This window comes from Peromyscus leucopus, chromosome 4, assembly GCF_004664715.2.
Source record: "Peromyscus leucopus breed LL Stock chromosome 4, UCI_PerLeu_2.1, whole genome shotgun sequence".
Lineage (NCBI taxonomy): Eukaryota > Metazoa > Chordata > Mammalia > Rodentia > Cricetidae > Peromyscus > Peromyscus leucopus.
The window spans coordinates 111,560,807-111,587,028 of NC_051066.1; the positions used below are offsets into that span (position 1 = coordinate 111,560,807).

At 40.0% G+C, this 26,222-nt stretch overlaps 1 protein-coding gene across 2 annotated transcripts in view; it reads left to right on the forward strand.

The window, feature by feature from the left end:
* Plcb1 (phospholipase C beta 1) overlaps positions 1 to 26,222 on the forward strand; it is a 701,254-nt gene that overhangs the window by 555,588 nt on the left and 119,444 nt on the right. For both annotated transcript variants that reach the window (XM_028884530.2, XM_028884531.2), the window contains exons 15-23: positions 991 to 1,058; positions 4,752 to 4,848; positions 7,023 to 7,107; positions 9,521 to 9,645; positions 11,089 to 11,243; positions 14,296 to 14,460; positions 15,118 to 15,217; positions 17,400 to 17,504; positions 18,496 to 18,605. In XM_028884530.2, the coding sequence (XP_028740363.1) occupies positions 991 to 1,058; positions 4,752 to 4,848; positions 7,023 to 7,107; positions 9,521 to 9,645; positions 11,089 to 11,243; positions 14,296 to 14,460; positions 15,118 to 15,217; positions 17,400 to 17,504; positions 18,496 to 18,605 (1,010 nt within the window). The remainder of the gene's footprint in view (positions 1 to 990; positions 1,059 to 4,751; positions 4,849 to 7,022; positions 7,108 to 9,520; positions 9,646 to 11,088; positions 11,244 to 14,295; positions 14,461 to 15,117; positions 15,218 to 17,399; positions 17,505 to 18,495; positions 18,606 to 26,222) is intronic.

Genomic DNA, 26,222 nt, shown 5'->3' on the forward strand with positions numbered 1-26,222 from the left:
CTTCCCAGATCGACTCCCTTTTCCGTATCATTCCAATCTTGTGCCCTATATTTTTGTTTTAAATTCTTCAATACCAATTTGTGCTGCCCAAATATTTTTAGATATGCAGACTTCCCCTCAAACATGATCAACTTAGGATCCAAACTCTTAGAGAAAACTGACCCACCCTCTTCCAGAAGCTATGAATGGCCAGTAGTTGCTCATCTAAAGGTGAGACTTCACACTGCCCTCCCCTTGTAAGGAATTGGTCTGGCTGGAGCTTGACCAGGTCTTGTGCATGCTGACACACCCACTGTGAATTCACAAGACAGTTCTTCCTTGTACTTTTCCACTGTCTCTGGCTCTCACACTCTTAGAGCGGAAGAATGATATCATTTTTTATGATTTATGCATTATTTAAATAACTGTAAATCCACACTTGATGGTTTTAATGCTGTCATTGGGGCCACCATTTCCCCAGAGTTCCTGATATCACTTGTAAACTTCTTCTTCAACTCCTGGGAGAGGTCCTTTCTTTGGAGAAGATTGGTTACTGAGCTGTGTGCTGGCCAAGGGTTATTTTAAAGAGCGTTGACTTAGGAGAAGACAGAAAAATGAAAGCAGAGTTTATCTGTGTTAGGGCCACGGAGTTTAACATCTCTCCAAGAGAACATGTACATTACAATAGAATGCACAGAAATAAAATCATACTCAATGACATGTATTTTTAAAACAGATGGGAAAATTTTAAGATGGGCATTTTTAATTGAACTTGAAATTTTCAATCTTATTTATCACAAATCAAACTTGTGAAAAATTTGTCAAAATGTCAGTTTAATTATCTGTTGCTAAGCAACCATAAATCCTGGGGAAGAAAAAAAAAGAAACTTTAAAAGGAGCAGAATGGCAGCCTTCTAGGGCATCCTCGACCATAGTCGGCAGTGTGCTTTTGCAAATTCTTTGGACTTTGGAATAAATGCTGAAATCATGTCTGTGATTGAAATTTGACAGGGGAGGCAGACACAGAGAGTGACGATGACGACGATGATGACGACTGTAAAAAGTCTTCCATGGATGAGGTGAGTTCAGGCGAGCAACGCTCGCCCCCCCAACATGCTGTCTTATGGCTCTCTTACGATCCCCTTCTGCCATCTAGTGGCAGAAAGAATAAGCATGGGGACTGAGAAGAGAAGTGGACATAAACCCCAGTCCCTACCCCAGAATGAAACTCCCACTGACAACCACTTGCAGTTGAAAATTTGTAGGCTGCATGACTAGCAGTAGATGGGCAACAAATACACACACACACACACACACACACAACAACAACAACAACAACAATAACAATAACAACAACAACAAAACCACCATTCTTTATCCATTCACAAATTGGCATAGATCCAAATTTGCTATTATGAGTAGAACAGCAATGAATGTATTTGAGCAACTGTCTGTTGTAGAATGTGGGGTCATTTTAATATATGCCAATAACGGTATATTTGGATCTTGAGCTAGATCTCTTTCTTGCTTTCTAGGAACCACCACATAGATTTCCACAGCTTTAAACTGTGGTAGTTAGCAGCTTACTTCAATTTTTTTTTGCATCTATTGATATTTGCTTTGTGCCTGAATATGTTGTTAATTTTGGAGAAAGTACCATAAGGTACTGAGATGAAGTTCTATTTTTTGTGTGTGTTTGGGTGAAATGTTCTGTAAATAGCTATTAGGAGCATTAGTTTATGACATCATTTACCTCCAAAATTTCTCTGTCTAGTTTATGTAAGGATGAGTTATGTATTTTCTAAGTGTCTAACTTTTTGTCATCTTCCTAGAACTTTCAGTACTAATTCATTTTTAAAATGTTTCAAACAGAAGGGCAGTTTGACCTACATAAATGTATATGCTAAGGTGGGACAATATGGTAAAAATATATGCTGCACTACCATCAGATCCCCAGAACCCACATAAAACCAGGAGTAGTATAAATCTACAAACTCCTGTTCCTATAGTAAGATGCCAGGGAGAAAACAGAGAAGCCTGAGAACTAAAGGCAAGTTATCCCGACATACAGAGATATAAAAAACAGGACTAGTTTCTGAGAGGGTCAAGGGTGAGAAGTAATACCTGAGTCTCTCCTCTGGTACCCCATGCCCATAGTGGCACATGTGAACCTTACACATTAACACACAACACAAACATATCACAACATAAATGAACACAAAAGTGTAACACGAATCTTAAAAGGTCTTATCAATAAAAACAAATCCAGAGCCAGGTATTGAGTGAAGCTGGAAGATCAGAGAGATAGAACAAGCCACAGCTGACCTCACCTCACCAACTTCTCAACTGATGCTGTTTCCTCAAACTGGAAACCTGAGTCCTCATCAGAATGGATCTCAGCTGAACTGTTGCTAAAAATCTTAAAAATCTTCTAAAAAAAAAAAATGTCTACGGCTATACCACCCTGAACGCGCCCGATCTCGTCTGATCTCGGAAGCTAAGCAGGTCAGCTGTTAGTACTTGGATGGAAACTGCTGGAATACTGGGTGCTGTAGGCTAGAAAAAAAAAAAAAAAGAATAAGCATTGGACATTTGATTGCCAGCTCCAGTTTTTGAGGCAATTCAATGATTTGTGGAATGGTCCACAAAATATTCCAGGGAACATACAGGGCTTGCAGGAAATGTTCAGAGGTGTGATTGTGATTCCGGTGTTTTGGTTTTGCATCCGCTGAAGCGACATGTTGACGTCAGCTCCCCAAGGGATGCCATCAACTCATAATTAATAACTGCACAGAACTTGGAAACCACTCAGGGACAGTTCAATGAGGATTGCAGAATTTTCTTTCAGTCACTATTGTGAACATTATACTGGATCTGCATTCAAATATGCTAGAGAGTGTTTGGCTATGTACTGATGGCCTTATAGTTCCATTACAGTAAAGAAAACTAACTCTTCTCTTTCTATCTTTCTCTTTTGTTAACATTCTTTGTTTATTGAGGGGTTTGCTTGCTTGCTTGGTTTTGTGATAGGATCCCATTAGGCAGCTCAGCCCGGACTCTAACTTAACTTTGTAGCTTAGGCTAGCTCACCTTCTAAAATGCTGGGATTATGGGTGTGTTTTCCTACCCAAGGCTCAATAAGCTATTCTTCTTTGGCATTCTTTTCCTTATAATTATATGCTTTGATGTGGTCTGAATTTTTATGCGTTTTATTTGTTTATTTTGTGAATGAGTCCCACTGTGTAGCCTAGGATGGTCTCCAATGCCTGAACTCAAGCAGTCCTCTCACCTCTGCCTCCGTGTAGCTGAGACCACACACATGCACCATGCTGCCCAGCTTAGTTTAAAATGTGCTCTTTTATGTCCCCACTAAATGTAATCTTGGTTTCCAAGAGGGAAGCTGCAGTAATAATGAGGACGCTCCGTCTGTCTGAGAGTGGCTTCAGGGTGCACTTGGATCAGTTTTGCAATTGTCTGTTTTCAAATGAGTATTTCCCAGTTGGCATTTAACCAGAGGATTCCTGCTGCTGTTTTCACAAAGAAACCCCAATCTCTATGTATTTTCTCTTCTAAATGAAAAAATTAGAAAATATTAGACTCTTCCGTAGAGGCCTATCTTATGCAAGTAACGGTACGGGTTTTCTTCATTGAAACCTGTATTAAAGAATATGTAATTGCAGATAACATCGAAAATAATGTAAGCTCTTACTATTTGCCAGACACTGTTCTGGGATCACTTCCTTTATTTGGTTTCTCTGTGTAGCCCTAGCTGTCCCGGAACTCACTCTGTAGACCAGGCTGGCCTCAAACTTAGAGATTCCCCTGCCTCTGCTCTGCCCCCTCCCGCGCCCCCGGTGCTGGGATTAAAGGTGTGCACCACTACACCTGTTTTTAATTTGCTTTTAATAATTATAGAAATGTACGTGCTATAGGACTGATTTTTATTTTGCAGATGAGTAGTGGAACAGCTTCTGGCTCGGCCTTTGGATTTACTATCAGATGGCCTTGCTCTGGGACCTAAGCAACTATCCTGTTTCCATACAGCACACTTTGTCACACAGGAACCAATGAGGGAGGGGAGTGCTTATCAAGAAATAGAGAAATTGTTTGTAGAGCCCCACTTACATCTGTGCTCTCTCCTGTAGAGGACAGCGGTTCCTCTGGGCATCACTGTATTAACACAGATTTTCATCCCTGATGCCGGTAGAGAGGCTGAAAATGGAGGTCCTGATGCTGTTGGCCCCAGACCACCCTGCCAGCTCTCCCATTCATAAAGTTACCATTACAGAACCTGAAAATACAGAATCTAAAATGTCCAAAGCCCCTAAACTTTGAAAAGCTGACCTGATGCCACAGATGAAAAATTCTATGTCATGAATTTTTTTATTTCATATTTAAAATTATTTTGTGCTGATTTTAATACTCAGCATTGGGGGAGGAAGACATTTAGGAGGTGGGTATAATATACAGGTGAGTTTAAAATGAAATTTTTGTTGGATTTATGACTCAATCACAAAATATCCATTATGTAAAAATAAATACTGCAAAATCCAAACTCTAAACACACATGCTGCCGCCAAGTGTTTGTGATGAGGACCCGGCCTGCCTTTTGTTCCTGTTCCATGGTGGATTTCTCTGCAGCAGTTCTTTTCAGAATGGAAGGATTTTCTATTTCCTTGCATCATGTGACTATTTTCTGAGAAGATAACTTTGGATAGTATAATGCTGACTCTGGAAATATTTCTTAATTTATTTTTTATTCCTGCTTCCAGGGGACTGCCGGCAGCGAGGCCATGGCCACAGAAGAGATGTCTAACCTAGTGAACTATATTCAACCTGTCAAGTTTGAGTCCTTTGAAATTTCAAAAAGTAAGCTTTTCTGCAGAAAAAAAAAAAAATCCCTAATATAGCCTAAACATGAGGTAATCAGAACCTGAAGGAACTGTTCTGTTCTGGATGTCTTGGATATTTGCATGGATTGTGCTATCTTGGTATCATTGCAGAAATATAACTCTTTTTAACACTTTGATATTATATTTAATATATCAGAAAATCACAAAATAGCATTTCATGATGTTCCTGCACATATTTAATGGGCTACAGACTATGCATGGTTACTTGAAAGATACCAAAACAGTGTCCAAGTGACTGAGAATTTCACATCTCATTTGTTTGTCTATAATCCCTGTGGGGCCCCTAGTTACATAGTGACAGTGATAAGCATCTGTCCACATCTCAGAAGGGAAGCAAAAAATACTTACACAAGCTTGGCAACACAAAATAGAACCAACCCGCCTGGGTTCCATTTCTCCAGCTCATTTCATGTATTGAGGAGACTATGTAACTCACTTCACACCACTTTTCATTTTCCCTTTACCCAACTATACATTCAAATTGAATACAGAAGTCATCTTTCTACTAGCTAATGGGGAAAACCCTTTTATGAAAGTGCCCTTTATACTTACACAAAGTGTAAGGTAAGATCAGAGGAAGAGGAGCCTTGAGGCTTCCTAGTTGCTTAATTGAAATTTTGCTTAAATGCAACAGCCTCATTAAAAAAAATCTAGATACATCCAACTTCAAGCTTCTGTGTGGCATGATTATTTATATTTGTGAGATTCTGCCCTGAGTCTTAACTTAGTGGCACTTGGTGTCTTGATACACACAAGGAATTTAAATTTCACTACAGCTCATATATAAAGAATCCAGCATTTTTTGATATCATCATTACTGGTTCTTGTTACCTGAAGTTATTCAATGTAAAGCATCCTGAAGCTGGGGGATTTCCTGCCCTTTGACTTCACTTTCTATGACTCCACTGTGCACAGCTCCTAGAGGAGCTATGAGGTAGAGGAGCAGGAAGTGGGCATTCTCTGGAACCCAGTGATGCCCATGAGCATTCAAATACTTTCTCCATGTGCTTCCTGTCACTTAATCATGCTAGACATCTCATTGATTGTATTTTATTCATTGTGAAGCCTTAATTTTAATTAGCAATCATGCTTAAAATTATTAATTGCATGAAAGTAAATTAATGATGAACCCAAATAAAGGAATTGGGGGTACCCTGAAAGCAAGTTAGGCAAATGGGCGATGGATAGAATCTTCGGTGATCGGGAAGAAGAATAAGGGCGTCATTTTGAAAGTGAGAGATTCAAAGAGGGAAAAACTTCCCAAAGATCATTTTTTCAAAACATAGAGCTGTTTACCAACTGAGTGTAACATATACCTGAGTGTGGTGCGTAACCACTGATCCTCAGTTGGGAAAACCATGAAACTGTCAGTCTTTCTAAACTGAGATCACTTTCTTTTGTCCCCTGCCCTCTCTAGAGGCTTGAATTCCACATTCAGGGTGTTTTCCTAACACTCCAATATTCAAGAATATTGAGTTCTTTAACACACTCACCTCTTTGGCTGTTGGAATCCATTATGGAAATGAGGCTGGCAGACTGGAATATCTCCAGAGATTCCTGTCCTTTGGTAGATCCTAATTCTGATGCCACATTAGCTGTGACTTTAAGAGTTGACATGTGGGCATGAATAACATGCAATGTCGGCATCTACATCCCCACAATGTTTCCTGCAGATCCCCCAGAAAGTCAGTCTGGAGGACTTTAGAACAAAACCATTTTCCTTGTCATACTATAACTGTTAATTAATTAATTGACACTAAAGCACAGAACCATGAGGATATCTCACCCAAGCTATGAATACTTGAAGATATAACTTGCAAGACTCAACTTTTATTACTGGCAAATAGTTGATGGATAAAAGTCTGACTATGGCGGTGCGCACGCTTTAATCCAGCACTGGAGCAGGCAGTGATCTCTGTGTTCGAGCAGCCTGCTACAAGTGAGTTCAGAAAGCGCAAAGCTACACAGAAAACCTTCTCAAAAAAAAAAAAAAAAAAAAGTCTGACTATGCACACTGAATGTTAAAGCAGTTACCCTCCAATTCACTTAGCATTTGTTTATTTTTTTATAATATTGTAATTTATAATACTGAATTTTATTTCTTACCCCTTTTGTTGTTGTTGAACTCAGAAAGAAATAAAAGCTTTGAAATGTCTTCCTTCGTGGAAACCAAGGGACTTGAACAACTTACCAAGTCTCCAGTGGAATTTGTAGAGTATCCTTGATTTGATGAATGACTGCTGACCTCACCTGATGAAGTCATGGGATGTCTATTCAATAAGGAGAAAGATGTGTAGAATGGTTTCCATCTATAGCCTAAGTCTCCAGTGTAGCGTGCAACGAGGGTAGCCTGGTCTACAGAGAAATGAACTAACTTTAGAGTAGTGGAAGCTCTGGCTGCAAGGCTGCCTCAAACCTCAACCTCTAAGTTTCTTGGCAATTTGCTTAATTCTGATTTTCCTCATCTTCAAACAGAAGTAATGATGCTAAATTTATGATTTGCTGTTTGATTGGATGCAATATATGTAATGTAAGTGTGTATACTGTATACACTGGCCTACATATGCTCTCTAGGATTATAGATATGTATGAATCTATAGATCAATGGTATGTGCACATAGCTGTGAACCTGTCTTAGCATCTCACACATATGTGATATAGGTTCAATTAAAAGTGGTGGGAACAATGATCAAAATTATATGACTGTAAATGCGTGGCAATGGTGATTTCTAGTTTTATGTTATTTCCCATGAATAAAAATTGAAGAAGCCTTCATGTAGCTGGAGTTTTCTCCAGTCCCACTCAGAGCCAAGTAAACACAAAGAGACTTATATTACTTATAAACTGTATGGCCATGGCAGGCTTCTTGCAATCTAGTTCTTATATCTTAAATTAACCCATTTCTATTAATCTATAAGTTGCCAGATGGCTTGTGGCTTACTGGTACTTTACATCTTACTTCTCATGGTGGCAGCAGCTGGCAGCGTCTCTTGACTCAGCCTTCCACCTCCCAGAATTCTCCTCTCTCCTTAGCCTGCCTATACTATACTTCCTGCCTGGCTACTGGCCAATCAGTGTTTTATTTATCAATCAATCAGAGTAACACGTTTAGAGCATACAGAAATCCACAGCACTTTCATGTTATTTTTCATACATTAATGCCACTATTCTACAGAGTTAAATTTTATGAAGCAATTCCTAGAATAAAATTTACTTTTACACCTCATCAGTGTGGCAGAGAATCTGACTTGGTTAAGCATGAGGAGTTAGTTTGAGCCCAGGGCCCGTGTTTGTAGAAAGTTGGGTATGGTGACATGCACCTATAATTACAGTGAGGTAGGGACAGAAGGATTCCTGTGGCTTGCTGGGCAACTAGTCTAGCCTACTTGGGCAAATTGTAGGCCTTCAAGAGGCCCTGGATCATCAAACCAATGTAGATAGCTCCTTAGGGGTAACATTAAAGAGGTTGACTTCTGGTACAACCTTGTAAGCACATGTGCACCTGCACACATTCACACACACACACACACACACACACACACACACACACACACACACGCATGCATGCATATACACTCATATATGCACACACACACAAATCAAAAGCTTTATCAACAGAGGCTAAGCATGGCAGCATATGTGTATAATTTGAGCACTCAGGAGGCTGAGGCAGGAGGATAACCAGTTCCAGAACAGCCTAAGCTATGGTACTTTTCAAACATAAACACACACACACACACACACACACACACACACATTAATTAGAGAACAGGGAACAATGTTAACACTGTAATTAAATGATTAAATGCTATAAAATCATTGTCATTAGTATTCAGTACTGACTTTGTGATATTCTTTTGTTAAATGTTTTATCTCATTTAATTCTCAGAGGAATCCTATGACAGAGGAAGTATTGTATTGATGAGGAAACTGAGATCAGAAGATGAATTAACTTACCCAAGATCAGATAGCCAACAAGTTCCACTGTTAAGACTCAAGTTTGTCTTGCCTGCTCCAGACCTTATTAACTAACTTCTGTCTTAAGTGGTGGTAGGAGCCAGACTGTCACGTTACAAAGATAGAGCAGTGTTAAATGACTACAAGGGTCTTAGGATGGAAACTGAACTAAACTTTGAAGCAAGATCAGATTTTTCTGTGCTATATTTACCTTCTTTATTAATCTTAAAGATTACTGTAGTCTTCACAAATAGCATTCCCAGAGAAGATTAAGAAAATGAGGACAGAGCATTTCAAAAACAACTTTATGGTTCACACTTCCTGCTTCTGCCACACACAATACCATCCTCCCTAGGACTTCATGTTCAGCTCCTTGCAGTGCCCTTCATCATCATCCCTGTGGCTGATGCTTTCTAATCACATGGACGTTGACCCAGTCATTCTTACTGCCCCGGGACACTGCATCCAGAGGTTTCCCAATAGTAATACTTTGTTTCTAAGAACATGTTTGTTCTATTAACTCGTTCTGTGCACATTTTGCCCTTGAGGGCAATGTGATCGTTGCTATTTACTTTATTTCCCCAGTGAGAGATAAGAAAGTAGCCTCACCGTGAATATATAATAGACTGATAATTTTGAAATTGTATTCGCTACTTAACATGATGGTCCAGATACAACAAGATGCAACTTAGCAGGATATATCCCAAAGGCACACGTGTGGACTCCTCCAACTACATGCCCCAGCTCTTCTGGAACGCTGGCTGTCAGATGGTGGCACTCAATTTCCAGACAGTGGGTAAGTAATAGCAGCTTACTCCCATCCCTGCAAAGACACATTTCCAAGCATTTACAAACCATTGCCATGGAAACTTGGGGGGCAGGGCGGCGGGGCGGGGGGCAGCCAGATTTGGCTGAAAAACTAAATTTCAATGAAGGATCATCAAAGCAAATGAAAAAAAGACTAAAATTTGAAAGTTGAGATGTCTATAATACTTTATGAAAAGGGTTTGGTATCTATGGATTTCATGCTTTTTTTTTTTTAAAGCCATTTTAAAAGTAGCATAAAATCATTTTAGGAAAACTGGAAATTCAAAAGCATAAAGGGAAAAAAGAGAAATCCTGGGTTAAGGAGAATGCTCAGCTGATAAAGCCCTTACCTTGTAAACATAGAGCCCATGTAAAAAAAGTTTGGTGTGATGACAAGTGCTTGTCACCCTTGCCCTGGGGAGGCAGAGACATACAGACCTCTTTGTTGGTCCCATTCGTACAAATAGATCACTCCCTGGATGGTTTGGAACAGCAAGTTATTTCCTACGTGCCTTAAAAATTTGTAATCTTTCTGATATATATATATGGCTGTGTATCAAATCCACAGTGCTGATTTGATCCAGGTTTTGGCACATGCTAAGTAAATACTCCACCACTGAGCTCCTATGTCCTATATTGCGTTTTTTTTTAAACCCCAGGAATTACCATAAATTTAGACATTCATTTAATGCCCTGACTGGTAAAACTTTGACCAGTAACCTTTGTCCACTAGAAAAGAGTCTGTGAACAACTCATATTGGTTTTAATTAATCACAGAAATGCACGTTTAAAATGCCTTCCTATAAATTAATAAACAAAGAATTAGAGCATCCCTTGATAATGAGTTTTATAGAAATCAGTCCTCAAAAAATCCCTTAAAATGGTTTACATGTGTATAAATTAATTTAAGCTTTCTGGAGGCATTTTAACAAGACTTACCAAAACAAAAGCAGCGTTTTCTAATGTGCCTACCTTTTAATCCAGCAATTCCCCTCACTCTAGCAAAACACTGCCAAATTTTCAAAATTTTCATTATGATATCCACTGAAACACTTACGTAAAATGCTGAAAATTTACTAGAAACAAATGTGTCCAAAGAAGGGACTAGTTAAAATTATCAACTCAAATATATGCATACAAAGGAATTTTTTGCAGCTGGTAACATTAAGGCCAAAAAATACTTGCTAAAATGGCTGTAATGCTTCTAAAAATGTATTTAAATTGAAAAACACTATAAACCAGCCTGCAGGCATTGTTCTTTCTGGGTTTGGGGAATACAGCTTTTTCTTTCTCTCTCTATAAATTATTATGGTGTGTAAATACTATTTCCTTATAAAGGCATGAACCGTTGAGGAAGTGGACTATAATATACAGTCTTAGTCTACAATTTCCAAACACAAATGCACTTATGCTGGGCTGTCTTTATAATTAGATCTAGCTATGCAGATAAACATGGGCATGTATGAGTACAATGGGAAGAGTGGCTACAGGCTGAAGCCAGAGTTCATGAGGAGGCCGGACAAGCATTTCGACCCATTTACCGAGGGAATCGTAGATGGGATAGTGGCCAACACTCTAGCCGTTAAGGTATGTACACTCTCACCCTTACCACTGCCAGGCCCCCACCCCCCTACCCTGGTTATGTAAGTCACAACCCCATCTCTGAGGAAAGACTTACATGTCACCTATATTGCATAAACAAGTATCTTTGTCATTAAAAACTTAAGAGTTAGGAAGCCTCCTTCATACATTATTTTCTTTTCAAGGATCGAACACTCATTAAAAGTTTCCCCAGACTACAAAGAAATAAAGGAGCCAAGTCTCATTCTTAGGATGAGAGTAAATGGAGCTAAAAAAATAGATGAGTGGAGACTTCCCATTGCCCAGGCCTCTTTTTGGATGCAAACATCCCACTGGGAAATGCACAGGGAAGCCAGGCACCCATATGGAGGTCTTTGAGTTTTCCCCACCACCCCAGTTCTCCCCAATTCTAATGATTGAATATTGGACAAAAGCTTCCAAGTTACCATAGCATGTTTTTCAATCTACCTGAATATTCAGGGATATAAAAGTCACTTTAATAATCTTAAAGGGTTGCTTTATTCACTATGCATTTTACTCTAAAAACGAATCCCAAATTCTTTAATTCAGTCTTTGAAATAGATGTGACAAAAGATTTTTAGCTGTGAAGAAGTATTTTAATATCATAAGAGGACCCCCTTTTTTTTTGGCTTTGGTTTTTTGAGATAGGGTTTCTCCATGTCGTTTTGGTGCCTGTCCTGGATCTTACTCTGTGGAGCAGGCTGGCCTCACAGAGATCTGCCTGGCTCTGTCTCCCAAGTGCTGGGATTAAAAGCATGCACCACTGCCTCCCAGCTTGAGGAGTCCATTTTTATAAAGAGCTTCCCCGTGGATTCTGGAAGCACGTGGTTGTTGAAACTAGAATGTTATAAAACGTAAAAATTAACTTTTTAAAATCTCACTTATTGTATGTTTCCATGAATAATTATATGACTAATAAACTTCCAAAACTAAATATAAATACCTTTTTCAGACTGACCTTAACAAAGTCACGTGAAAAACTTGTCCACAGATCCCCCTGACAGTTTCATATCTAACCCAAACACATGCTTTATACTGCTGGTGATAAAACACCAGGACCTTGCATCAGCTAAGCAAGTGCTCTACCACTGACCTGCATCCCAAGCCCTTGTTATTTTTGTTGTTGTTGTTGTTGTTTTGTTTTTTTTGAGACAGCATCACTATGTAGCTCAGGCTTGCCTGAAATTCTCAGTTCCCCCAGCTCAACCTAAGTACACTGATAACAGGTCTCTGTCTCCATGCCCAACACTGCTGCTCATCCCCCGGTTCTCCCCAAAGTGAGCCACTTTATGTTATGGTTTAAAAATAAAATTTCAGCAAAATGTTTTGTAATTATATCTTTTGAAGTTACTTCAAACCACATATTATAGAGTGAACTAGGCAAAAATGATGCTGCATACATGTATTGATTTTAAAAAAATGTTTTCAGCAAATGATGTTTAATTCCTGTCAAGATGGTTAAGACACCAGAAGCATCGTGTAGTGACAGAAGACTCATTTTTAGCATTCCTGTCACTTGTTGTCCTAGCTGAGTCACACTAGGAATAGTTTGTTTAGATCCATCTTATTCCCATATGTCTTTTTGCTCACTAATTTTAGTCTTGAAAATTCTACTCTGTCAGTGGAAACAGTTAGAAAACCAATACATAGACACAGTGAACTTTGGGTGAATTGGGAAATAGTTGAGAGCCCCCAGCCAAAATTTACCCTGTAGCTTCTGTCCAAAATGCAAGCCACTGCATGGAGCCCCACCTGCCTCCATCATCACCACCAAACCTGGGTTTGGGCTCCCCTTGGTCCTGTCATACCTCTGTGTGGGTCTTCTGGCAGAGACACCACAGTCCCAGACCCAAGCTAACATGGTCATTTACCATCCCATCTGACAGACAAAGGCCCTGGGGCTGAGGGTCATGGCTACTTTCGGACTCTGCTTTTGATCAGACAACATAAGAACCCAAGATTCTGGGCATCTGGATCCCTGGTGGGATTCATGTCACTTGAAAGTTTCAAACATGTACAAAGCCTGTTAGGAGATAGACCCCAAGTTAAACAACAGTGGTTGATACCAGTGGGTACCCACCAAGTTTATCATTGCTTTTATTCTTGCCGGCTAGACAGCTAGTCATCCAGTAGTGAGCCTATTTTGCCTACCCTATGGAATGATTCAATACTGTGGAATTGAATGAGATTTTAAGATGACATATTCACAAAACATCTCCCTCATCTTCCTCTCTGTGTAGCCCAGTTGTCAACATCCAAGGGATCTGTCACCTGCCATAATGGCTAATGGAAACAAATAAAATGTGCTTGTACTTTATTCCAGAAAGAACAGCGGGAACAGGGAGTGATGAGCAAACCCAGGGAATCTGAGTTGTGTGTTTGAAACAAAGTCATTGGCTACTCAGTGCCTTTCTGAGCTTACCCATGACAGGGACAGTACTTCGAAGATGATGGCTGGGCTGGAAATCTGGCACAATGGTGGCATTAGAAGCTGATGGATGCCAAAGACCCTACTGATGTGATCAGCAATCCTGAAGGGTCAGGGAGACAGTAACCTGGAAAGCTCTCTGAGTTGGTCCTGGGTTAATGTATCCATTCACTTTTATGACAAGTAACAGGTCCCTTGGATGTTAACAACTTGATTGTAGATAGAAGAAACCATGGGATATCTTATAGGAATAGGTAGTCTTAAATCTCATTTAACTACAGAACATTAATTAATTCTGTAGCTAGACAAAGGAGGCCCACGGTTGTTCAGATGGCTAACTGAGTGAGGACAGAGATCATGATAACTTGATGGCTTCCAAGGATGCTGGCTCATTTATTGCTCCCATGAGACTCCATCTGATTGGCTCCTAACCACCCCAATTCTCAGTCTCCTCTATCAACTCTTTACCTTGAAGAGGAAAGATAGCTCTAGTCTTGCCTTTATTTCATTCAGCCTACGATTTCACACTCACAGGCTGCATTTGGCCTCCTTAGAGTTCTCTCCTGACTCTTTGTTACTCATTTTTCAAGACTTTCTAATATTTTCTAGATTATTTCAGGTCAGTTTCTTTCTGATAAGAAGGTTGGAACTTACGTGGAAGTGGATATGTTTGGTTTGCCTGTGGACACAAGGAGGAAGGCATTTAAAACTAAGACATCCCAAGGAAATGCTGTAAATCCTGTCTGGGAAGAAGAACCTATTGTGTTCAAAAAGGTGGGTCTCTTCCATGAGAGGCATGTGTTTTCTGGGTGTTTTAAACAGAGGAAAAACAAGCAATTATTTGTTTTGAAGGCTATTGTGAAAGCTTTAATTTTATTTTTTCAATACTTTAGCTTTGTTTAATTATATGAAGGTATAGAAGTCTATGCACCCTATACATTCCTGGTGCCCACAGAAGAGGAAGGTAGATCACCTAAAACTGGAATTGTAGACCTTCAAGAACTGCCATATGGGTGCTGGGAACTGAAGCTGGATCCTCTTCGAGAACAAACAGTATTTTTAACCTCTGAGCCATACCCCTAACCCCTTAATTTTGATATAATACATCAAAGTAGCTTCATCTAAAAACGTGTGTGCACAATGGTAATATCCCCTAACTGAGTTCACGGAACTTTTTATATTGATGATGTGTGTGTAAAAAGAAAGTACTCTTTGGCTCAAATGGCCTCTGAAGCCTGGTGGTGCACCCAAATGCAGCCCTGTTTCTGCTCCTGTTTTTTCTTACCTTCAGAGAGGCAGCTTAAGTTTTTACCTAGATTAGATGAACAGATACCTGGTTTGGGAAGGGCAGGGCCAGGTTCTCCAATACTTTTCTAGTTCTCTTATTGCATTTGCTTACTCTTGTAACCAGCATTATCCATGTCCCCACAGGTAGTTCTGCCTTCTCTGGCCTGTTTGAGGATAGCAGCATATGAAGAAGGAGGTAAATTTATTGGCCACCGGATCTTGCCTGTGCAGGCTATACGGCCAGGTATGGACAGTGTGGTGAGAGACTTTGTCATTAAGGAATGACTTAGGATCTGTTGCACTGTAGTTTTTTGTTTGTTTGTTTGTTTGTTTGTTTGTTTGTTTTTACGCTTTAGGGGTCTGCCACCAAGCTCCCAAGTAAATACATGGAGACATATTCTTACTTATGAATGCCCGGGCTTAGCTTTTCTAATTTAAATTATCTTGTTTCTCTTTAACTATGTTTTGCCTCTGTGCTTTTTACCTTTCTTTATTTTATATATATATATGTGTGTGTGTGTGTGTGTGTGTGTGTGTGTGTATTTCCTTCTTACTTCGTGGTTGGCTGTGTGGCTGGGTCGATGGCCCCTATCATCCTCCTTTTTTTTAATAATCGAAAATTTTTATTATTTTATTAAAATTTTTAAATTTAATTTAATTTTTCATATCAGCCACGGAGTCCCTTGTTCTCCCGCCTCCAGCATCCCCTCACCTTCCCCCCAGCCCACCCCCCATTCCCATCTCTTCCAGGGCAAAGTCTCCCCTGGGAATTGAGTTTTTACCTGGTAGACTCAGTCCAGGCAGGTCCAGTCCTCTTCTCCCAAGCTGAGCCAAGTGTCCCTGTATAAGCCCCAGGTTCCAAACAGCCAGCCAAATGCACTGATGACATCCTCCTTTTTTCACTCCTCACTTTGTTCTCTAGATTTCCTCCTATTTATTCTCTCTGTCCTCCAGCCTTGCTTATTTCTCTCTCATGCCTAGCTATTGGCCATCCAGCTCTTCATTAAACCAATCACGTGTTTTAGACAGGCAAAGTAACACAGCTTTACAGAGTTAAACAAATGCAATATTAAAGAATGCAACACACAAGTCAGGCGGTGGTGGCACACGCCTTTAATCCCAGTACTTGGGAGGCAGAGCCAGGCAGTCTCTGTGAGTTTGAGGCCAGCCTGGTCTACATAGCGAGATCCAGGACAGGCACCAAAACAACACAGAGAAACCCTGTCTTGAAAAAAGAAAAAGAATGCAGCACACATCTTTGCAACATTAAATATTCCACAGCATAAACGAATGTACTACATTTTAAACTAATATTCTACTACATTGCTCCTTTGTGATTTTGCTGTACAACAGAGGCTTTAAAATTTTTCAAGTCAATCTGGTGATTTTTCATTTTTGTCATGTTGTAGTGTTGCCAGAAATCAACTTTGACCATAATACTTGTGCACAATAAGCTGTCTGAAAATTCACTCGCAAGTATTTGTGTTTCTGACTCATGAGTCTTGTGGGTTAGCAACATATATTAGTTTATCTTTTACTACTCTAATGAAAATACCTGAGTCAGGCTGCTTTAGGAAGAAAAGAAGTTTATTTTGCTCACAGTTTTAGAGGCTACAAGGTCAAGATTAGATCATTTTATCAGCTTTCTTCCGGTAAGGAACTAATTTAAGTGGAGGCTTCCTCGAGGAACTGGGGGGGGGTGGGGTGGATCACCTCACCAGACAGGAAACTAGAGAACTGGGTCGGCCAGACTCAGTCTTTTTAGGAGAATCTCTCTCTAGAACCATCTCTGGCAAGCACAGGCCTGTGCCTCCAGCTGTTCAGGGTCAACAGCTGGGTGATCACAGTGCCTCCAACCTGGGGGACAAAGCACAAACAGCCATAGCATAAGGATTGACTGGTCTAGCCTATGCTCAATGGCAAAGTTGTATTTTGGGATGCCATTTGGACTCATTTCTATCCAGTGTTCACTTTGGGATGCACGCTGAAGGGGTGGTGGCACCCAACATGGGAGCTCTTTTAGGGAACCCACTGGTAAGTCAAAAATGCCTAACTCTACATGTGCATGGTCACACTGTGTTGGTCCCGAAGCACTAATGTCCCATGGACAACACAGATCTCTAGTCATGAAATCACAGCAAGTATGATTTATTGTAGGGGGTACATTTGAACCAGTAATTCAAACTGGGATATACAATTTGCAGGTGAAAATAAGGGTTAGAACAGAAATAATAATAATAACAACAATAATAATACAGAATCAATGATTTTTCCAGCCTGTTGAGGTACATACTACATTATCACTCAGAATTGTGTGATGAAAATGAAAAACAAGTGGACTGTTTGTCATGCACCACAGGGGGGAATGGATGTCACTAGCACTGTGAAGCAAACAGGTGATACTCGGTATCATTGTCACCCTTCAGGCTATCACTACATCTCCCTGCGGAATGAGAGGAACCAGCCCCTGATGCTGCCAGCTGTCTTTGTCTACATAGAAGTCAAAGACTACGTGCCAGATACATATGCAGGTAAACAGTGCCACCTGGGGTCTCTGCATCTTTGTGGCCTGGTGGAAGGCTAACTGGGCCAGTGGTGGGACACTGTGGCCTCATAAGCACAACTTCTTTGGTGGGTATGCTTAGCAGTCAGTTGTTTGAGTCTGTGTGTACATTAAACATTTCTGGATTGAAATCCTAATATTCCAGTGTTTACTCTCTTTACACAAGGTCAGTCTTACCCCCATGGGACCAACACTTCCCAGCCCATGCTGTCCACTTCTACAGTTGTTCATCTATATCTGTACAGTGAATTTGCCTCCAGCTAGCTGCAGATCTCTGATCAACTCTATAGATGAGAATCCCAAATTCACAGGCACTAACTTAACCAGAAGTCAGATTTTTAAATGTTTTTGTTGTTTTGGTTTGGTTTGGTTTTCTTTTGATTGTTTTTTATTATCAAGGGTCCTAAGAATGAGACACTGGCCATTGGTGGAGACTGTGACAAACAATGAACACGTGTTGCTGGCCCAAAGGTGGCAGCTCTAACTTCCGCTGCCTTGCCACTGCCAAACTGTCAAATTGGTTGTTCCATTAGGCTGGAAGACAGGCTTTATGCGAAGAGTGTCCACTTTTGATACACTCTTCACCAAATAAGTCAGCTGTGGAAGCCATTGCTGGAGTAGACCAAAGCTTCAAAAGGAAGCTAGAGAAGATGCAGTTGAGGGGAAACCATGACTTGAAATGCATGCCATTCAGCTCTCAGAACCAAGTGACTTTGATTTCTCTCTCAAGTTTTAGCAAAGTCCTGCCCCTTGTGTATTTTCAAAGTGGGGCATATCTGAGTGGAGAGTTACAGGGTTAGGTGGAAGAATAAATGATGCTACATCGATGAGTGGGTGGATCGGGGATGAATGAATACATGAGTGGATGGTGGGTTGTATGCATGAATGGTTCCTTGGATGGATGATGGCTAGTCAGCTCCTCCAGAAACCTTGATCTAGAATGTCTCTTCCCTGATTAGATGTGATCGAAGCTCTGTCCAACCCGATCCGATATGTCAATCTGATGGAGCAGAGAGCTAAGCAGCTGGCTGCACTGACCCTGGAGGACGAGGAGGAAGTGAAGAAAGAGGTGAGAAGGGTTCCAATCTTAATGCATGGCTGTAACGAGTTCCACATCTACTGGCTGGCATGGCCTATGTGACGTCGCACCTCAAGGACATGACATGCTAGGACACGCCTTCTTGGAATTCAGCCTGAAGTCCCAAAGCTGTAGATGAGTCAGCAAATTATCCACATTTCTTTCCCTTGGCATTCCTTAGATAACACCAAGGCCTTATCCCATGGCTGTAGAGAATGAATAGTACACATCTTGCTGCTCTGGGTGTTTCTAGGTGTGTTGATTTAGCAACTAAATCACTGAAAAGCAACCATCACTAAATCATTTAGTATTTTCTTTTGCTTTTAATTTAAAGTGCATGATTTTCCAAGTAATTTATGATTTCTTATAATACACAAAATGAGAGGCTCAGTGGGTAAGGGTGCTTGCCCCCAAGCCTGATGACCTGAGTTCAATCCCTGAGACACATATGGTAGAAGGAGGGAACCAATTCCCACAAATTGAATTCCACATGGGCATCATAACATGTATGTGCTAACATACATGCTAGGCTTGAATTGTGGTTGCAGCTTGCGGGTAGGGGGACGGGGTGGGGGGCGGGTCACAGCTGGGTAAGTACTCATACCTATACATTCTCCTTTTAGGATTGTCTTGGTAGTATCATGAAGGTTCTCATAAATTGTGTTACCATTTTCATTTGATGCTAAAACATTTTTAATTTCTTCCCTTATTTTCTCAGCAACCCCATTAGTCATTTAAGAGTGTATAGTTTAATCTGTGTGTGTTTGTGTAGCTTATGTGGTTTTTCTTACAATTGGTTTCTAATGTTATTGCTCTATGATCTTATATGATATTAAAGATTATTTTGCTTCTTTGTATTTGATAAGACTAGGTTTGTGGCCTAGAATATTTTAGAGAAGTCTCTATGGGATGCTAAGAAGAATTTATTTATTTATTTATTGTTTATTTATTTATTTATTTATTTATTTATTTATTTTTACATTTTGATCCTTTTATTGAAAATGGGTGTTTTTCCTCACATAATATATCCTGATTATGGTTTCCCCTCCCTCTCCTCCTCCAGTTCCTCACCACCCTCCCATTGGGAACCACCCGCTTTCTGTCTTTCATTAGAAAATAAACAGGATTCTAGGGGATAATAATAAAATATAACATAATAAGGTAAAATGAAATCAGATAAAACAAAAACTAACACATTAGAATTGGACAAAACAAACAAAAGAGCAGAGCCCAAGAGAAGACACAAGAATCGGAGACTCACTGGCTTGCACACTCTGTAATCCCATGAAAACACTAAACTGCAAGTCATGATATACATGCAAAGGACCTGCAGGGAACCTGCTCCTACCTGTCTGTTAGCTGCTGTCTCCAGGGAGGAATTACTCATATCAAAGGCCCATTGGCAGACACCTACATTCTTCAGCTCTTCAGCTGAAGCAGCTGCTAGTGAAAGTCTCACCATGGAGCCTTTTGGTGATGTTGCCTCTCAGGTTGTTTTCCTATCACAGGGCCAACTGTCACTATGAGGAGAGGGAGGAGATAGTGAGCCTTTGAGACTGCTGAGATCTCTAACTCTGGTGTCCTTCAAAAGCTTCATTTTGTGCCCTGACATCATATACCAAGACTTGATATCACATATTAAGAGCCTATTTGTGGTGAATAAAAGCTGTAAAGGATGTAAAAAGAGCAGAAATTGAGACTTAGACTAATATTGCTTTCGTTTTTCCCTTTTAATAAAGTGATTCGAAATGATTTTTATATATGTATACTGCTGGTTAAATTTAGGTTGTTTTGGACATTTCTAATGTCATTCAAGAAGGCCTAAATCACAGAAACTCCAATTGGTCTCAGAGAAAATAAAATACCAACCTATCCATGTCCTGTGGAGTTGTCTAAATCCTCCCTGGCCTCATTTTTGAAACTGGAGAATTAAATTTTATTTTTTGGCCTTGACCATGAAGAGCTGGGAGGAGAAAATAATTTTCAGCTTCCAAATGCTTTGTCTTTTCCCATTGTACAGTGATATGCATTTGTTTGAATGAGGCCACTCAAAATAAGCAGCCGTAGTTATCACAAAAGAAAATTCTATCTAGGACATGTTAGACACTGGAGACCCCAGTGTAGTAGCAAAGACATCTTCTGTCTGATTCTTCTAACATGATGCTTCCAAAAGTCCTTTGTTTTTGATCATAAAAACTTCACTGAACTGTAAAACATTGCCAGGTTTCTAATAGGCTAGAAAGTTACTTTCTTATGACATTTTTAAGTCCAATGTTTTCCGTGAGGTTCAGTTAATTGGCATTCATTACATAGCATGTGAAAAAGACATTGTTCAGATTATATTCTTATTAATGTTAGTCCAGACTGTTTATATGTTTATATTTATGTAATAGGTGAGTTATGGCTGGATATTAGAAGATCACATAGAGATTGGCTGCATTTGCTTTCATGTCTTCCTTCTTTTTCTTCTTCTCAGTTTTGGTTTTTCCCCTTCATTTTTGTTTTCCCTTTGCCAAGATATCACTATATAGCCCAGCTTGGCCCCAAACTGTCCATCTCCCTGCCTGGGATGACTGGTGTGTTCTTCAGCAGCTAAGTATTTTTATCACTTAAAAAAAAAAAAAAAAATTACCATTCTGGCACTCGGAAGGCAGAGCCAGGTGGATCTCTGTGAGTTCGAGTACAGCCTGCTCTACAGAGCGAGATCCGGGACAGGCACCAAAACTACACAGAGAAACCCTGTCTCAAAAAACCAAAACAAAACAAAACAAATCACCATTCAGGTTGTTGGTCAGCAACATTACAGAATAAAAGCATAATCTCAATCCTAAGAGTAGATTTATAGTACTTATAGATACTTATCTATAAGTCAAATAAAAAAATTTAGGATATAAACAATAGCAAAAAAACCCCTCTTAAGTAATATATATGTACTGCCAGTCACTGATACATATTGAACTAGAATGCTACCTATGGATGTATTTTTGTTTGCAAATTTAATAAAAGTTCAAAGCCCAGATACCTTAATGTAATAATAAAGATGTCAAATGAAATATCAGCAACTCTTTTTGTTTTCTACTTTTAAAATATACCTATAAAAGAAAAATGTAAATGCTCAATATTTCAGTTAGAAAATATTCCACAAAGACCTTAATGTCAAAATAAAATATTTGAGCATGGTTGTCATACTGATAGTGGTGCGCCCAAGGCATGGAAGTGAAAGGATTTGCCAGATAGCATTGAGATAAAAATGTTTCATTATTATCATTACTATTTACATTTGTGTGTGTGTGTGTGTGTGTGTGTGTGTGTGTGTGTGTGAACATTCATGTCCCACAGAGTGCTTGCAGACACAACAGAGTTCAATTTGTGGGAGTCATTTCTCTTTCTACCATATGGCGTCTAGGGCTTAAACTGAGGTTCTTAGGCATTTTGACAAATGTCTGTACCCCCTGAGCCTGATGGAAAACTTTTAATAAGCAATATACATTATAGACAAAATCACAGCAGGCAAATTCCCAGAGAGAAAAAGGACCATAGCCCTGGGAAGGAATGGGTTACAGTTCTCCCTGAGCCTGGCCGTTTGGGATAAGGTGCCAGGAGCCAGTAGGAGGTGGGCTCTAATTGTCTGTACTGGGCATCTCAGGCCCTGGGCCAGACACCAAGAAGTTAGGATCTGACAAGTGGGGATGGGGTGGCGAGGCTGCTTCTTGTTTTTATTTTATTTTATTTTTTGCCTCTACAGTGATCATACCAGCATATCAGAGGACCAGAGGAAAAAGTAAATGTAATGAGCATTGTGTGCTTTCCATGTACCTGCCAGTTTATTGGGCCCTTTAATGTATTGTCATATGTGGCACTTGGATTGGTTTAGTTGGATTTTGGTTGGACAGCTATTCTTCCAGTGAGCTGCATCCCAAGCTAGTTTAATTACTTGAGATGGCCTTGAACTCACGAAGTAGCCAGGACTGGTCATGAGCTCACCTTAGGCCCTGAGAAACCAAGATTGCTGGCATGAGCTGCCAGGCCCACTTTCACTTATTCTTTAAAAACCCAGAATGTTCTAATTGCCCGCCCCCCTTAGCAAATGAGGAGATGTAGACACCGAGGGGTTACATTTCTTGCCCAGGGCCACACAGTTTGTAAGCAAAGGAGTTGGGATTGAAACACAGGCAACAATGTCCTCACAAATCCTCATCTATGCCAGCATGTTTCCAAAGTTTACATCAAGATTGGGATAGGATGCTAACATGCTGAGTCTGATTCCGTGGGTCTGGGTATAAGTCTGGAGCCTCGGCCTCTTTAATAAGCTTCGTTGACAGGATCTCCTGGCCTGTGGAGCATACTTTGAGTAAAATGCCTCTACACCACACCCATCACATGATCACATGACAAAACTGTAATATTGTGGAAACCATTAGCAAGGAAGGTTCTTCATTGTCTCCTAAACAGCAGAGTTCATCCTAGACAGATGAACATACCACAGCTGTTGTGACAGCATGAATAAGACTTTCACAAGCTCAAGGCAGACAAAATCCCAGCATAGACAAGGGGGGTGCGCTCCTTTAGCTGTGGCGCTATTGACAATTGACAACTGCTAGGGGAGGGAGAGTCAGTTATCTCTAAGGGTATGGTTCCTGGTGGATCCACCCAACTCCTTTAGAGGGTGCCACACTCAAAAGTGTACGAGCAACACAAATTGAACTTTCTAGGTTTAAAAAAAATGAAAACAGAAAGTTAGGTGGGTAGGAAAAGTTATATATGGAAGGAGTTGGGGAAGAGGATGAATATAATCAAAATACACTGGGAGAAATTCTCAGAGTCAATAAAAGGGTTTTTTAAATTTATTTTTGTGTTATGTGCATTGGTGTTTTACATGGGAGTTAGCTATCCTGGAACTGGAGTTACAGATAGTTATGAGCTGCCAGATGGGTGCTGGGAATTGAACCTGGGTCCTCTGGAAGAGCACTCAATGCTCTTAACCACGAGCCACCTCTCCAGCCCAATAAAAGGTTTTCTTAAAGAAGAAAATGAGACCTTCCCTTTCATCTCCGTGCTACTTAGCTTTGGCAATTACAAAGCCACTTCCTCTGAATGCCCTAGAGCAATCATAGTAGCCCCCACTTTTAGAGGAGTCAATTGTGGAGTGAGTTGCTTAATTGAAGAACTGTGGTCTTCTAAAGAAAGACATCATGAGAAGCCCAGATATCCACTGGAACTTCAGCCAATCAGTCACTGGTTTGCTCCAGCTGCTTTCACAAATCTATTGAAAGTTTTCAGTGGGTTACAATTCAGGGCCTTGGCTTCATCCTCCTAAAACACTGGGATCATCACCCATGCCATACACAGCAGCAGAAGGATTACAAAAGCATGACTCTCAAGTAGTGAAGGCTTTCACCCTGCTCCAAGGTAGAACTCTCACATAAAAATCATGATGTAATGCCAATTCAATGAGTCTTGCACACGTCATAAAATTCTGCGGTTCTAACAGCCTTCCAGGATTTGAGTAACAGGGCTCAGTGTTCAGCATGTGTCAGAATCACCTAGCTGCTTCCTCCAGCATCCATGGATGGCCCCGATGTGATACAGTTGGATGGAGTAAACCCAGGAATTTGTATTTCTAAGGATCTGAAGGGCTACTGGTGCTGACCTGGGGACCACACTTTGAGAATCACTGCTTTGGAACCCTGTATCCTCTCTCACAAAATGGGTAGCTCTGTTCATTCCATCCCCTACAATGGCAGCTTAGTCACAGAAACCTAAGAAGGGCTCCTGGAGTAACTCTCCCCCACCCCCCACTCATACTGTCTAGCATTTGTACTCTAAGTGGTTATCCACAGTCTGTGCAAAACAATCTGGCTTAATCTCAAAGCTCTACCCCTACAGAGATGCACAGGGTGTTTAGACTACGTTTTAGGAGAGCAAGCCAAGATACCTTCCTCACTGCAAAGTTCAGTCCCGACTTTTAGAAACTTTATAAAAAACAATATCTCTAACAAAGGTGGCAGAAACTCCGATGCACAGTTGGCCCACAGTTTCTGCCTCCATGCATTCAACCAACTGTAGATTGTGAATTTTGTTTAAAATTGCCTCTATAATGAATGTGCAGGCATTTTTTTCTGGTAATTCTCCTTAAACAGTCAGTACAATAACTATTTATATAGCAATATCTACAAGTATATGGAGTATGTGCATAGAGTCTATAAAAATTTTGCATGCATTTCACCAAGGGTCTATATTTAGCACCTGTGGCTTTTGTGATTTTCTGGGCTGTGGAACCAACTTTCTATAGATACTGACACATATATAGAATAGTCAGCAGCGCCATGTTCATTCACATTTTAAAAGCTTTCAAATCCCCCAGTCATGATGATTAGTCAAATGTAGAAAGAGGGGCAGCATCATGCTTTCCATTCATGGATTTATCCATTCATTCTTTTAAACACATTTTTCTGAATTCAGCATAAGATTTAGGTGGTACTGTAGTTTCAGGACTTTGCCCATGAAGTGTACCTATTGCTTATGTAACATTAGGAAACTGAATGTGGGCTTATTCCTCCACTCATTCATTAATTCATTATTCAATAAATATTATTTAACACTATATGTCAGTTACTATGCTGGAATGTATGTATATTGAATCACATATATGTAGTATGTGTATGGATATATATTTACATATACATACCCTGAAAAAATCATATTCTCTCTTCCTCACTTCTGAGGAAGAAAATGACATTAATAACAGTTCATACATTAAACTTGCAGTTGTCACTCATGGTTCAATATGTGGTGGGCATGCTACATTTATCTAAATGATGTTGCAGCCCTGATGTATGAAGAGACGTTTAGACTACATTCCAGTTACTACTGAAAGAACTTCTTGGACATTAGTTGCAGAGGATACCAAACTAATTTTACATATTATGTGTTCTTTAAGATATTTGAAAAAACAGGGCTGGAGATGGGCTAAGTGGTTAAAAATACTTGCTGTTCTTGCAGAGAACCCAGTTTCAGTTCCCAGCATCCACACAGGGACTGAAAACATCTGCATCTCCAATTCCATGGGATCCAGTATTCTCATCTGCCCTCTAAAGGCACTGGGCACACATGTGGTACACATCCATACTTGCAGGAAAAATATTCATGCATGTTAAATAAGTAAATAAATTAATAGTTTTTAAAGAAAGTCAGAAGACTGAAGGCAAAAGGCAAATTCACCCCACTCCTTAAAGACTTCACTTCTCATTTGTCCTACTAGACTCTTCAAAAATTTTCAAACACAGGTAAAACTCAAAAGAATCATAAAGTTAATGTTCTTATATCAGTCTGCAACTGAATCCTGATTTTCATTTTATCACATATAAATCCCTCTATCCACTTAACACTCTAACTTACTTTTAGTGCATTTCAAAGGAGGCTGCAAACGTCAGTGTGCTTCACTCCTAAGCATGTGGAAATGCACAGTCAGGATGTGGTTTTCAAGGACCGAGTCTGAATTTCTTAGGAATAGGACAGGTACAACAGCTGAGTTAATTGCGCTAATGGAAAGTTTAGGTACAAATTACCTATGTGTTTTGAAAAGCAGTTTTGAGTGAGATGTTGTCT